At 37.8% G+C, this 15,519-nt stretch overlaps 1 protein-coding gene across 1 annotated transcript in view; it reads right to left on the reverse strand.

The window, feature by feature from the left end:
- Nucleotides 1-725: 725 nt before the first annotated feature.
- Nucleotides 726-15,519, reverse strand: part of MTMR6 (myotubularin related protein 6) — a 28,516-nt gene continuing 13,722 nt past the window's right edge. The window contains exons 8-14 of the mRNA XM_037376264.1: nucleotides 12,977-13,086; nucleotides 11,743-11,868; nucleotides 10,427-10,476; nucleotides 9,435-9,635; nucleotides 8,598-8,732; nucleotides 8,392-8,518; nucleotides 726-6,540 (exon numbers count right to left, since the gene is read on the reverse strand). Coding sequence (XP_037232161.1) covers nucleotides 6,283-6,540; nucleotides 8,392-8,518; nucleotides 8,598-8,732; nucleotides 9,435-9,635; nucleotides 10,427-10,476; nucleotides 11,743-11,868; nucleotides 12,977-13,086 — 1,007 coding nt within the window. The 3' untranslated portion in view covers nucleotides 726-6,282. The remainder of the gene's footprint in view (nucleotides 6,541-8,391; nucleotides 8,519-8,597; nucleotides 8,733-9,434; nucleotides 9,636-10,426; nucleotides 10,477-11,742; nucleotides 11,869-12,976; nucleotides 13,087-15,519) is intronic.

The following is a 15,519-nucleotide window of genomic DNA, read 5'->3' on the forward strand; positions in this document are numbered from 1 at the left end:
AACTTGCATCTATCTACAGCAAGAGGCTTCCATCCTGTAATAAAGATTACAACATTGACTATACATTGCATATTCCAATGCTCTAGTGCATTAATTTCCATCCGTACTATTATCAGAAACCTTATTCTCAGTGTAGATCCAGATGGAGCTGGATGTGGGTGAAGGAAACATGAGTAAAATGCTGCTAGAAGCTTGAGATTGTGTAACAAGTACTGGTTGGAGAGCTTTATTACCATGACAAGAACCAATTATCTTTACTAAATAAAGATTACAGCTGTAGAGTCCCAAGAAGACTCAGAAATAAGAAGAAAACTGTTCGTAATTAATAGAAAAGTCACTGAGAAGCTGGTGCTTCTAACAAGTTATTCCAATTCCTTTACCAGATTTGTTGGAGCTGTTTAAAATGTTGATCTGGATTACCACATATGGAGTGATGGTAATGCTAAGTAAACACAGAGCTCTCTTGTCCTCACACTGAACCATTAATTTGGGTACAGAATAGTGTTCGTAATTAATAGACCAGAGTCTAGAGTCAATAACATGAAGCTGAGCCAGTCTCCCATATCCACAAGTTACAGAATCATTCAAGAAACAAAAAAAAATAAAAATAGGTGAAGTAATTTCTGTACTCTATAGCCTCTATCAGATACGATTCATCCATAAAATTCTCATTATTCAACATGTTTAACATTCATACACTATTATAAATGGACTATTTAATGCCCAGATTGGCAATATTAAGTTCATTTTATTTTAAGCTTTATGGATTTTCAAAACACAGACAAATACTTATTACAAAATTCCATTTGCTAAAGTTTCTTCAGGAATATATATCAAGCATGATCCCAGCACAAAGATAAATGGTTTTTACAGGGAATGTTACATAGAGCAATAAATGCTAGTGAAACAGCCACTTTCCAGATACATGACAATGAAGACAGTTTTCTTTCCCTTCACCACATCCAACAATTGAATTTTTTTATTTTTATTTTTTTTTTAAAAATAGCCAGATCTGAAGTTAAATTGTTTAAGTAAACCGCCTGTGGAAATCACCAGGCACTCAAAAGCCCTGAAAGGGAAAATAAGTGGTATTTTTCCAAGTTCACTAGTCCAGGGGTAAAAATGACACAGAAAAACAAATCAACCCATTTTCATTGCTGGAAAGATGTTTGTCAAGGGACATTGCTGACAGCCAGCCACAAGGATGAACTGTAAGACTGAAGAGCAACAGTAAGACAGAGCAAGGAAACCAATCTGTAATGCTAGGTCATAAGAAATGTCCTTGTGGGGCAGCATGGGCCTTCGCCAAGGCTGCCTACTTGCAAGAAAAGCACTCAGCAGAAATATCTGGTGCTTTGTATCTCTGCATGTATGTACACGTTAACCTTGTCATTAAAACGGAAAACGCTTTTATAGTGTGTGTCAAAAACTATAATCCTACTTAATTATAAACAGTATACAACTGACCTCAAGAGTTAAACCTATAAACAAGGATAAAGAAAATACTGCACCGCAAGTTCAAAGTTACCACCAGGACATTTATTACTTGAAGCCAGTAGGTTAAGAAACACAGACTCAGATGTACATTTCCTCTTGCCTGATGCCACTGCAGAGTTGTTCAGCTACAACTGTTTAATAGACCAGGTCACTGAATTCTCTGGGACCTGGAAAGTGACCTCAGGAGCAGCATGCCTCTGACCTTCCACCTCAGGACCCTGAGCTGCTGCTGGACATCAAAACAGCTCTACTGCTTCTCCTTTATTGAGTCGTACTCCAGCAGGGTCCTGTTCCTTGCTACATGCTGTGACAAGGGTCTCCAACCACATCCTTTTCCTTAAGCCTATGGCACATACAGAAGTTGCACCATGCTGGTTTTCAATGCTATTTAACATGCAGGCAGGTCAAGCTAGCTAGATCAAACATGAGCTCACCCACACTGTTCAGTAAGGCAGATCCAAGCTTTCAGAATAGTGGAAGGAAGTTGCAGTACTTCCAGCTTTTTGAAACATCCAGAGCATTAAGCCACCTGTCACATCTCACAGATACCAGGCACCACAGTAAGCAGCAGTTGGAGGGAAGTGTGGCCTAAGTGGCAAAAGCAAGTCAAAGCAAACTTCAGTCTAATCTACAGCTCTAATCCTAAAGGTTAATATAGGTTTCACAACCAGTATACTTAGACTATGATCAGCTACAGGTTTAGAACTATTAGCAACTAAAGAGTTTTAAGAGCAACCTTTAGGCTCTGACCTAGAGATCTATAGTTACCACTGCGGAGGGATGATCTAGTTTGAAATCAGATTATCTTTACACTAACTAGAAAGCAGCCATCACACTTATGCGAGGCCCTCGTGCTAGCTGTATTTGCTCAAGAGCAGGGCAGGACTCTAAAGAACAGCTGCTGATAGCGTGTGCCCTGTGCTATTTTAACACTGAATTTCTTTGTATTGTTTGTGTCACTTCCTTAAGTGGATGGTGGTGAAGCCAAGGTACCCCAGCCCACTTCAGCCCAACCGTGCATCTAGGTATGCACTTAGTTTACCAGAATGGGAGTAGCAAATTCTCAGAGATTTGCTGACGTGTTACTTCACCAAAAGGCCTTAGGAAAACAGCAGCTACAGAGGAAGACCACCACACCTTTCCAAGCAAGGCCTTCTCCAGCACACTTGCTTATCCTGAGGACGGGACACAAATTGTCACAGTTTTATTTGTAATAGCTTTCCCTCTAAAACAACATCACATTAGAGCATTTGCTCTACATAAAACCGCACATCCCTGTGGAAGGGTTGCTGTTCCAATTCTCTAAATGGACTCTCCAGACTTCAGGCTTTTGCCCTAGATTTAGGTCACTAGTAATTGGACATGTGTGGAAAATGCACACACTCAGTTCAGTGTTGCTTAATTAATTTCTTAGTCTGTTGATTTGGCAGTTGTCCTACAAAAGAGAACAGTTGGATATTTAAACTTGTATTGAAGAATATATTACAGTAATAGCAAGCCTCTTAAAAATAAACCCACCTCTTTCTGTACTAGTGAAATAAATATTTTAAATTGTCTGGAGTACAAAGTGAAACCAGTTGTAGTTGCTCAGGTGAGACTATCGGCTTGGTTAATTAAAAGGAAATATTTCTCTTTTATAGCACTCTGACTGGAAAAAAAGATCAACTACAGCACAAAACACAGAAACCCAAGGACTTTACCAAGACCTTCTCAAGATGAAGCACAGAACTGACAGGTGTCAAAGCCTTGCAAGCAACAGAGCAGAATCAACTCTAGCAACTTTTATCTGGGACATTATATTCCCAAGCAACTTGGTGAGTGTACCAACAACACAGTAATGCTGCAGCGTGAGAGTTCTGTGCATTATTTTGATCGTACCAGGCACCTTTCAGTGCTCTAACTGCTCTTGGAGCAGCACGTTCATTATGAAGAAAAGCTCATCCACTGAAATAATTAAAATTCTTTCTGCTCCTAGAAGGCTTCTGCCAGTTTTTTTTTTTCAGTCAGCTTGCTTGATGTTTTTTAAACCCTTCTTGAAGGACACAGAACAGCCCCACCCTGCTGAGTCCTGGCCATCCTGCCAAGCTTTCTGCTGAAGCTCACTTTGCTACTATCTATTTACTTCACCACAGGTCCCATGTGCTTTAGGTAGTTTTTGGCTTAAGCCTAAACAACAAATGAGAAGAGACAGCTGCCTCTCTGCAGGAACTTTTCTCGCTGGTGACCCTGGGGGCCGAGTTGGCAGAGCTATCTGGACTTTTTAAGAAGGCTGCTCTACAAAACAGCCTTATAAAGCTCTATGCGCATATTAACTGGAGTAAAATACTTACTTCAGATCAAGAAGTATGGTATTTTTTGACGAAGAAACAGGTTCTATGCCTGAGCAGATAGTATTATGGCATTTCAAAGCTGACCTAACATGCCTACCTTGATTTAAATAAAAACGCATCCCGATTCCTTTCGCTCAGAAGCAAACTCTGCCCATAAAAAGGGCCTGAGGACCAAAGTAAATTTAACAGTACTGAGAGGGAACACATCTCTTCAAAAGCCTTGTATACAGGGGCACTCAGATGGCTGTTAAAGTAAAAACAACATACAACAGTATTTGCAAAAAGGCTTAATATAATCTTTTGAGTCTATAAACTCTAAACAATAAATATGAAAAGTTTACATGGCACACCAGAGCAGCTAAATATTAAAACAAGTACATACAAATTATTAACACTTACCTATATTGCCAGCGATAAGTTGGTTTCACTACTGTGATACAATACAAGCTTAATATACATAAGATGTTTTTCCCAAGGAAAACCACAGAACTAAGTTGATACAGAAGTGTGGGAGAAGGGGAGACAATAAATAACAAGGCACAAAAACCTCTCTTGCTGCGACCCTGTAAGGCACCACTGTGCAAATGTGAAAATATCAAAACTTGTAGTGGAGAAATTCTAAGCATGTTTAAATGACTGGATAGTGTATTTTAAAGATGACACTATGGTCGTATCTTTGGGAATAAAAATACTTAGGAACATTTATTTACACTTATAGGCTTTTAAAAAAACAAATCAGTGAAATGGGTGAATTACTAATCAGATACAGGAGTCACAGTTAATTTCTCCCAGACAGCTTCACAAGAGCAACTTGATCATGACCCATACTGGCCTTGTAAATACGAGTCCTGGATCCAATATGGTGCAGAGGGAAACACTGCCAATTATGTTAAATTGTGTGGCAAACTAGTAATTTTAACAAAGCAGACTTCAGGGATTAGAATGAGAATAAACTAATTTTCACTTGTAACCAAAAAAAGATTTAAATCTAGAGCTAAAAGGTCAGTAGCATTAATCTATCATCATACCTAGGCACCTTAATACCCAAAGTTGTAATTTATACCTCTGTTTTAGAAATGGCCACCAGCATTTTTCTTCCCTGTTCTGTAATCTGCTCATAAACTTCATCATGAGACAAACTTCAGCAACAACCTTTTCCCTTACTAGAAGGTTACAGATATATAGTTAAGAAAAAAAGGGGGAACTCACAAACTTTAAGTTTGTGTCCCATGATCTCTACTTCATGCTTCTAGAAGTTTTTGTCCTCTCTCCAATTACATAAAAAACCTCCACAATGTACTGAAATTACTTCAAATATGCATAGATGGACAAGTTTTTACAAGACGAGAAGGGTGTTTCAATAACAACTAAAATTTTTTTTCTAGTGAAAGATTTAGGAGGCACTCAGTTTCTCATGAGCTTTGGACACATAAATGACTAACTTGGCAAAAGTGTCAATAGACTACACTTCCAAAACTTCTGTTTCCATTCTTGCAACTTGAACAACTGCACAGTACATAGTAAACAAACTGAATGAACCTGACTAGTCGGCTATTGGCTTATTTATCTTACATGATGTGTTTCACTCTTTTTACTCTACATTTAAAATACCTTGCCACAAATCAAAAAATTTAAGATCAGACAACCTGTAACTTCAACAATACTCAATCTACTGAGCTGCCAGAAAGGGGGAAAAAAAAAAAAAAATAATCAGGCCAATCATTATATTTTAAACAACAGAGGAAACTAAGAAAAAAGTCCTCAGTGATACATTAACATTCATACAGCTATTTGCTGAAAGACTGTGCCAGCTTAGGCGTACTTCATTCCTTATATTCAGTCCTGTTTTCAGGAAGTAACAATTTGAGCAAATGCAATGTAAACAGAGCCAGGTAGACTGCAGTAGTAAAGGGCAATATCATTGATCTGACAGGTTTAAGGCCAACTTTTTATAATCTGAAATATATCATACTTTTCCATGGCACTTAATACACTGAAAGTTAGTACTGGGTGACATTAAACAAGGGTATACATACTCATATCATATGCTAGTATATACATGTAGTTTCAGTTCCTAAAATATAAAGTTCAAGTTTTCTTGCCCAAATAAAATCAATTTGTGAAAGACCACCTGTTTTCCCATACTGAATAAAGTAATATTACTATTTTAATTTAGTGCAAACCGACTTGTCCAGAGACAAAGTCCAAAGACATACCATTCCTTGATTTTTAGTCACTACTCACCAAATGCCCTCATTTCTTTTAAGACAACTGAACTTTTTTTTCCCTTAAGAGAACAGCAACCACTTGACAACTAGCATGCTGTTCTAGTCTACATTGAAAAAACTTGCCAATATACAAATCATGTTTTGGTCATGCAGCACAGACCCATCCTCAACATGATCCATCTCTTAATTCAATCAGTCTAGAAGAGGAACACAGTGCAGGATTTTAATTAGCAGGTCATCCTGGCCACTCCATACTCCAAGCTGACAACAGCAGGCTCAGCTTTTGAGAACTCTGCCACAAATTCACTGTAGCGATTGTCTGCTGTGTTGCTGCCCTCTATAGTTCTCACAGCATCATTCACTGGGATCAGCGGCTGCTCTTTGAAGGATGGAGGGGTCTTCAGTGCCATGGGTGCAGGATGAGCAGACTGCTGATGTTCCTTCCCAAGGACTGCATCTGACTGCCCACTTCTCTGCTTTATTTTCTGAAACATAGATAATAGTTACTACAGTGAGCATGACTGCTTTACTGATAATATTCTGCCTTTAAAAGAACGCAAATCCATTTAGTTTCCAGGCCAACTCAGCGTCTGCAGAACCCCGTATTACATACCCTAGGTTAGATGTGTAACTATTATTAAGCGTTAGACTGTTGGACAAGACATTTTTCTCCAGTTTCCAGCAGATTCTACAAGTCCTGTATGCTTGAAATTTGCAGCCAAGCAGAAGGCAAAAAGGTTGCCTGTCAACGTCCATAGAGAAGGAGAGGTTCTTCCTGGCTTGCCCCTTGTTTAATTGCTATCAAGATGAGAATACTTCCAGGAGTGCAGGCAGAGGAAGGTGGCCTTGGAACTATTAACAAGCAGGAAGCTTACAGTAGACCACAAGTCTCTTAAAGACAAAGAGCATTTCATACTTAAAGCCCTTATGCCCTTCCTAAAAACCTTCTAAAATACTTTTCCTTTAGATCTGAAAAATGCCAATACTGTTTGTTCAAATGCAGAAATACACTAGATGTCGTCCACTAGAAAGCAGGACTGGAGGAAAGGACCTATCCTGCAAGCCTTGAGCAAGAGAAGAGGAAAGATTTGGATTAAGGTTTTGTCAGGTTTTTTTTAATTCAAAAAAATCTCACCCAGTAACTGGGAACTTGAACTAATTAACTGAACTGATTTTTTGTTGATGTGTTTGTGCTCTTAGAGCCGAGACCGAGTCCAAAAACTTCTGTCTCAACATCAACTTTTTGATGATGGAAACAGCAGTAGGAAAGTCAACATCAGTATTTCAAACAACTACATCTCTTCATCACTCAAGTGGTAAGTGGTATGAGCTCAGGTTACCAAGTTACACCTTGGAACAAGTTTTTAGAAAATTCAGAACTGAGACATCAGTTTACAGCTTGCTTATTCTTCTGCTTTCTTCATTTTGAGTTTTCATCTTGCTGCTTCAACTGTATAGACACTTTCAAATATACAATTAAGAATCAAAACAGTTTAATCTTAAGTGATGTGCACTCATTACATTACAGTAGGATCTTTTTAATAAGTGTCTTTCCTCCTAGAGAAGCTGTATTTCCTCTCTTCCACCCCCAACATCACATGCAGGAGTTGTGTTACCATTCCTAGCCACACAGAGTAGTAAAACTGGTAATTAGAGAACTTGTGCATTTCTTAAGAGGTATCATTCTGAAGTTTCAGCACTTCGACTATAACGAAGTATCAATTAAAAGCAACTGATTAAGTCATACTAGAATAAAGCGAGCTACACCATTCAGTCTTTCCTGACTGTTTACTGTAGCACCTAGAAGTCATTTCTATAAATCTGGTCTCTGGATTTAGCCCTGTCTTCAAATAGCATTACAGTTTATATGCCCCATAATTATGGTGACTTACAACAGCATGCACCTGCATATGAAGTTAAAAGAAGGACAGTAATTAATGCTTCCGTTTCAGTAGCTATAATGGAAATAAAATTTTCAGTCTCTTTGGTTTAGCACCACAGCTGTAGCTATGATGGGTACCTTGTTATCCAAGGTAAGTTTCACATAAATTTAGCCTACATTAAGCCATCTTCAGTAATGCTTTGACAGTAGAGGCACTTTCACATAATACAGTTCATCAGTAAAGCAAAATAAATTGTGTTTAAGAGCAAAACACTGGCTGCACAGTCTGGCATTCAGCATAGAAGCAGTGAAAGTCAAAGTCAACATTACACAGAGTAAGCAGCAGGCCATACAGTAGTGACATTCATGTGAAAGCAAGCAGCATTATTACAGACTATAAATATGAATCTGAAGAACAAGTCACAAGTACACACGCTTCTTTTATAATACTTACAGCTTCCAGTTCTTTAATGTCTTCTTCTAGTTGTTTATTTTGTTCATTCATGTTCATTATAAGATTGAGCACAGATTGCCTGGGATGCATACTTCGATCAAACTGATGGTACATATTTCTCCAAAACCTGCAGGAAGCATACAGTTTTAACTATGCAGGGTAAAGACAAAACTGAAGAAGATATACTGTATACAATTTAAGCTTACTTAAAATTGAATGATACTGTATTAGGCTCCAAAAGAGTCAGTTCTGGAGAAAAGTCTGGATTATACAGAGGATTCCGGTATTTCTTTTGTTCATTCAGAAGGAACGGCCACAAGGAATATGTCTTCTCTTTTAACCTTAAAACAAGAAAAGATCAAGGTCAAGACATTGACTGCAAGCAAAAAGAACAGAAGCTGCTCAACCCAATTACTCCTAACTTTCTTCAAAAAGTTACCGGAAATACTTATAAATCTTGAATTAAGAGCTCTTAGCAAAATCAACTTCTTCCTGGCATATGCTAATGTCAGATGTAACTGTCAGATTTAGAAGTAGTACTGCTTATGCTGTGCAAGTTTTGCCTAGTTGCAATAAATACTTTTAATACACAGTTTGAGACAAAAATGAACTGATGAAAACTTTGCAGAAGTTTTCAACTGAAAGCATTTGGAGACATCCTATTAAATCTTCTGACAGTAATCAGACTTGAGCAGGCAAGAATTTTAAGGTTACCCAAAAATAGATTGGGGGAGGGAATGAAGTAAGACTTCCAAACTTAGGCTTACCTATTTTCAGGGGGAAAGAAAAAAAACTACAATCAGAGGAGAAAGAAACCTTAACTTTCCCTATGGAAAATGAGCATGGGATTCTTCTCCCAGAATTAGAAAGACTGTCATCTTGTGCAAAAGTACAAGAAGCACTGCTGTTCCCTGATAGGGTTCAACATCACTTTCAGTACTATGAATCCTGTGTCTATTGCTGTTCAGAGCCTAAACTGCAGAAGATTCACAGGAGTTCTTAGTCTTCCAGAATAAACAAAAGACATCATGATGCCTGCTTACTTAAGTTCTTCTCGCTCTTTTTGACAGTTTCCAAGGAAGTTACCAAACTGGCATGAATGGACGTGTTCATGGATCTGAAGGAGGAAAGCTTCATTGTACTCAAAGGCTTGTGGAAACTGCTCAGTCAGATTCCACACACTTTCTAAAAACTGGGTGAACACTGGTGAGATCTCTTTTGGATCACCATCCAACTGACCACACCTGAAAAAGATTCCATAAACAGGTTGAAACTGGTTTAAGTTAGAAATCAAAAGTCTTAGTTGCACTTGCTTTTAAAAGACAGCATGTTAATTTGACACTAGCTTTGGTTTGGAGAGTAACCACCTAACTTTGAGAACACAAGCAATTTTTGAATAGAAATAGATCTATATTTAACCTGTTTTTCTGACTTGTAAATAATCAACACATCTATATTCAGTACAGAAGAGCAACACAAGACAGTTAGGTTCTTTTGTGTATTACTTCCATAGTCAACATTTGCAGTATAACAGCTAAAAGCAAATTAATAAGCAGTAAATAACAGCAAGGCTATTGTCATAGCTGACAATAGGCAGATCAAGGGGAAAAACAGAACTCTTAACATACAGGACTTCTAAAGGTAGATGTGACTTCATTAGAAGTAAACATAAACGTACACTCATTTTTACAGATATCAAAACTAAGTGTTTTATATGCCTAAATAGCGGGGACGTAGCTTGAGGTTCCTTTTGCACTGCCTATGCATATGTGCGGACCTAAGCCACAGTCATCAACATCTGAGAGCAAGGCACCAGTAGCACTAGAAGTTCATGTCTAAAACATAAATCAATTATCCAATAGGTATTTGAATAAATAGCAGTATACAAAATGCACTGCCTGTTGAAGATAGCTTACTCATTGCAAAATTTCTAGCAACACTGCAGTAGTTCAAAACCCATAAGTTGTCTTTTGCTTTTAAGAATATTTAGTTTAGTTCACTGTATACTTTTTACTGTATTGGAAGAGTGAACTACCTGTCAGAGAACTTGTGCCCAAAAGAGATCCAGTCTTTCTCTATCAAGACCTAGAGGGTAAAAAAACCAAAGTCTCATGTAAAAGCATTACTCAATCTTATACCTATAGTATTAACCTCACAGATTATTGATATATTGTATTTTAAATTTGAGTCAAACTACAGTAGGAGCAACTATTTGTCACTTTATAATTCTTTACTTTCTTGGAAGTCTTTCACAAGAGATTCTCAAAGTATGCTTCTAAAATCAGTAAAAGCGTTCAGCAAGTTGACAATCAGACAACTGCTGTTAAGCCAGGTTCCCTTTAAGCATACTAATGTTGTATGACCTCACAAGTAGATTATCAACCAACCTGTTAAAAACTGCAAGGCATAGGAAAAGTTTTAGTATTGCATTCCTGCTATCATGGTTTACATAAAACCACAGAATGTAATCTTTGTAAGATTTTTATATCATATAATAAGTTTGTTAACATCAACACTAGCTTGTGTTATTACTTCAGTCACAGTATGAAGCACCAAAAAGGGACTGAGTACTGCCTGCCTATTGCAGAAGTTTTCACAGAAATCTAATTGATAGTGAGGACCAAAAAAAAAAAAAAAAAAAAAAAAAAAGAGAGCGCGCTTCCCTAATGATTACACACATTCTCACTATTCACTAAAAAGGAATCCTCTAATTCCTCCTCAACTTTACTTTTGTTGCTTGTAATATTTGTGGTAGTTAGTTCTAACCAATACATGGAACTAGTTTTATGTACAATCTTTCAGGAGTTCCTATAATACCTTGTGCTGCCACTGCAAAACAGCATTGATTTTCCTACTCTAAAACATGGAATAATAAACTGCAATTCTTCCTGTCTATAGAAAGATGAAAAATTTAGACTGCTTAAGTATCTTCAGGTCTGTTATTAGCAGAGTTGTCGTTTTTAGATTTTAATAATGTTGATTTTGGGACAAGCAATAGAAGCAAAGAGCCACTATAATTTGTTATATCTACTATCTCACATAAGCACTTTATGTTATAGAAGAATTACAAAGTGCTTTTTTGGATACAAGAGGCAGTCGTTACAACACTTCTGCAGGGTGCCTAAAGCAATCCACTATTTGATTTCAGTTTAGATTTAAAATAAATAGTTCTTCCCAGCAGCAAAGTATTTTTAAAAGAAATACTTATCAGTATACTATAAATCTTATTTTTTATTTGTACCTACAAAAAAAAAAAAAAAGATACCAGTACATTTACACTGCTCCCTTACTAAAAAAATTTACGTCCTGTATTTACCAAGGAACAACTCAATAATGCAACAACTTGCTTACCATAAATCCTTTGATTGTTCTATAATAGGAATCTAGTAAGAGAGCTCCAAGAGAACAAACTTGGGAAGTCCTATCCCAGCCATCAGAGCAGTGCACTAATACACTGGCGCTCTCAACCGCTATTGCCTGCAAAACAGTTGTTTCTTAGTGAGCGTTCTAGACAGAAGTCAAAATTTAGTAAATAAATCCAGAAGCTACATTTATCCCAAACTCACAGCAACAAATATTTTTTATATTTTTATAATTATATAATATTTCTATATTAAGCCAGAAAAATATTTATTATAAGGAAAAGATCCTACCAAAAAGCTAGGAAATTCTCTCCATGGAAGTATGGAAAACTCCTTATAAAAAAAGAAATCCCACTACCACCTTTACACAAAGTAACAAGAACACCTACAGCGATTCCCAGTTCTCTTTCTACCCCTTATAAAACTAAATTTATAAAACCCCCTTGCAACACATGCTAAGAAAGCAGACTACACATTACAGACCAAACACGTTCAAAACCAAAAATAATGCAAACACACCATTAAAGAGACCCACTTGGTCCTCATTATACTACACCAAAGTTAAGGACTAGGAAATGCTTACTAGCTTCAGCTAAGAATTCAAATCCTGGTAGCCCAGGTATTTGCGAGTCATCTTTAGAATTACCCACTTTTCAGTAAAGTAACTCCTTGTTATTTCACCTACTAAAAACAAAGATCCAGTTTTTTTTTTTTTCACCCAGTCCCCCTCAGGTCAAGCCCGTGGCTTCATAGGTGTCTGGCAGAGGTAATTGTTCCTCTGAATTCTTCACAGAGTCCCATTTCCTTGCCACATTAAGTCAGTGTAGGCGGTTTGGCTTCTCTGGAATTAGTGCCCCGTGAGTTGTTTTTCAGGGTACACCAATTAGTTTGATCCATCCACCTCTAAACCAGTTAGACCTTTCATAAATATGTAAAAGAACCAGGGAATATAAGGATCCCTTCATCCCCCAATAAGGGGACCAAGCAGCATTCAAAAAAACCCCAAAAAACCAAACCCACGCACTCCAAAACATTAGCTAGCATATTCAACATCTCCAGTCATAAAGATATTTAAAACAGTGTATCAGATGGATCAGTATATATTAAGCATCTGCCTGCAAAAAGAAAAATCGCAGGATTTTACACATTACATAATATTAAGTATAATTTTGCCTGGTAGCAAGTCAAATTCTCATCAAACAAAGCAGCAGCACATAAGTTACCTTGACTAAGAAGACAGCAGCATCCAACACAGCTTTGATGTGACGCAACCATCCAGAATTCTCCAGACCAGACAAAAAGTCATTGACAGACAAACCTTTTGTGCCACAGACTGAAAGAAACCAAGAATTAGAAAGCCTTAAGCAGCTGCAGCTGCCTATACCCTGCAACGGAGAAAGAATAATTGTGTATTTTTTCTAATGCTCCATGTTGTGCATTGACTAAAAATCTTCCAGGAAACCACTACTCAAATAGTTGAGAGAGGGGTACTACAAAATATTCTCCATCCAAAATTCAACTCTGTAGAACTACAATAACCATGAACGACACGAGTAAGACCTTGGTGGTTTTTTTGACAAAGTAGCATTTAAAGTAAACACACTTGTTATCCCCAACAGGGAGCTTTACCAAGGAAGGCAACACAAATACCAAAAGCTTACCAGAAGTACTTAAAAATTACCACTACTAGTAGGAATAGCTGCATCCAGACAAAACATACAGTTCAGAGTAGTCAGACTGCCAGAGTTTCATCACCTTCCCCACTCTGCTTCGAAGAATAAAGTGAGTGCAGTAAAAGGACATTATGATAAACTGAAATCTGTTAAGATTTTGCCTACCTCCAGACCTGGTATACTACAATCCTGACTATTCTCTACCATTCTTCCCCAGTATACTTTGATCCCATAACAACAGTGGCAATTGATAAGGCAGCAAGAAAGATGCCTTGCACCACAGCAGCAAGAGGTGTAGAGGTAGAGTGACAGTTTCTCACACAGACACTTACCAATACAGAAATGGGACAGAGAACCTGGTTGTTGTACAACTTTGAGTAGCAACTCAGTTACATGACTGTGCAAACATGACAAACTTCTGACAACAAGAAATATTCAGTGGCTAACACAGCTTCATCTATGTTGTAAGACATACCCAAGTTGCCATTTATGGAAGTATGTGCCCCTATCACAGTGGAAACCTACTGTCTACCACGCTTAACTGTTGGACTTGATGATCTTAAAGGTCTTTTCCAACCTAAACAGTTCTATGATTCTAAGCTAACGGGCCCCAAATGAAAATAAAGAGGTTCTGTATCCAAAAAGCTGTCAGTGGGGATATTCATACCACAGCTGCAAAATAATCATCTCTGACTATGGGAGTGAGTCAATAAGGAAAGTAGAGAAAAACTTCACCAAGTCATTTTCTGATGCAGCTTGATGGTCACTCAAGTCCCCTACTGTAATGAAGGCTACAAACTCCTAAACCACTGCCTTATGGAACTTTCCTGCATCTGCACTACAGGTTTCTCAGCTTTCAGCCGTACAAGTTTTGATATATTCCTCACTGCCCAGAAAGTGTCACAGTGCCAGTTGCTGCTGAATGTTATAATAAAGACAGGCTTCCAAGAAGTGTCACAGCACCTTTTCTAAAGCCCATAGATCTTTGTCATCTACAAATCTATCTAGCAAACCACAGCACAGCGAGGCAACAAAACATCAAGAAACCCCTGGATGCAAGACCTAGTTTTAAAGATTAGTCTGGAAATACCAGTAAAAACAGAAAAAGCCATGCTAGTTTTCCCTGGGCTTGGAAAGAGCTAGCACTGTTAGGCAAGAGTTCTGCTTCTGAAAGGTCCAGCACATTGAGGAAATCAGCTGAGAACTACTTGATCCTTTCACCTAGCTCACGCTCTCTCTGCGCCAGTGGTTCCATACACCTGTTCCACCACAACAGCATGCAAAGAGGTCCACCACTCTATGGTTATGGTAAAGGAAAGAACGGAAAGCATTGAATTATCTAGAAATTCAAAACATGCAGGGAAGGGATTTCTAGAGGCTACTCATGGCTGCGCACCTCTACATTCTATAGCTCATGGCTTAAAGCACAAGCTTCCAGCTAGAAAATAAACAGCCTTCCAGCCCTCTGTTTTCACCCAGATACTGCTGTCAAAATCTGCTTTTGTTCAGAATTTTCAGCTTGGTAAAAATATTTACCATTACTATTTCCCTCTTCTAGCTAGATTTCTACATTTTTATAATCCAAGGCAGAGATACCAACACATATATTGAGCCCAAAGAATTACTCTCTATTTCTGTGAATTGACACATTTTTTATACTACTTAATGATGAAAAAGAAATTGTATTGACACAGTTTTGACACTTACATGCTAAAAAAAATATAAATCATTTTACTCCCTTATAGCCCCTAGAAGGGTCAAAAATGTTTAGCTACTTCACAATAACTATCATTCAAGATAGTTTTGGCTGCATGGATCCCATCATAAAAATGCATGCCCTGCATGCATGTGAACTCCAAAACCTGTATGTTCCACTGCTTGTTTGTCCTTATACACACTACTAGCAATTCAACAGGTGACTAGAACATGCAGACTGAAGCACAGTGGGTTGTGGGAGAGGATGTTTTTTAATAAATAAACCAAAAACCAAACAACTGCATCCCCTATATAGGCACTCCACAAAAAAATCCTTAGTTGACACACGTACATTATCAAAATACACACAGCAGACCACAGCAGCTATTATTGAGACT

The sequence above is a fragment of the Falco rusticolus genome, chromosome 2 (assembly GCF_015220075.1).
Source record: "Falco rusticolus isolate bFalRus1 chromosome 2, bFalRus1.pri, whole genome shotgun sequence".
Taxonomy (NCBI): Eukaryota; Metazoa; Chordata; class Aves; order Falconiformes; family Falconidae; genus Falco; species Falco rusticolus.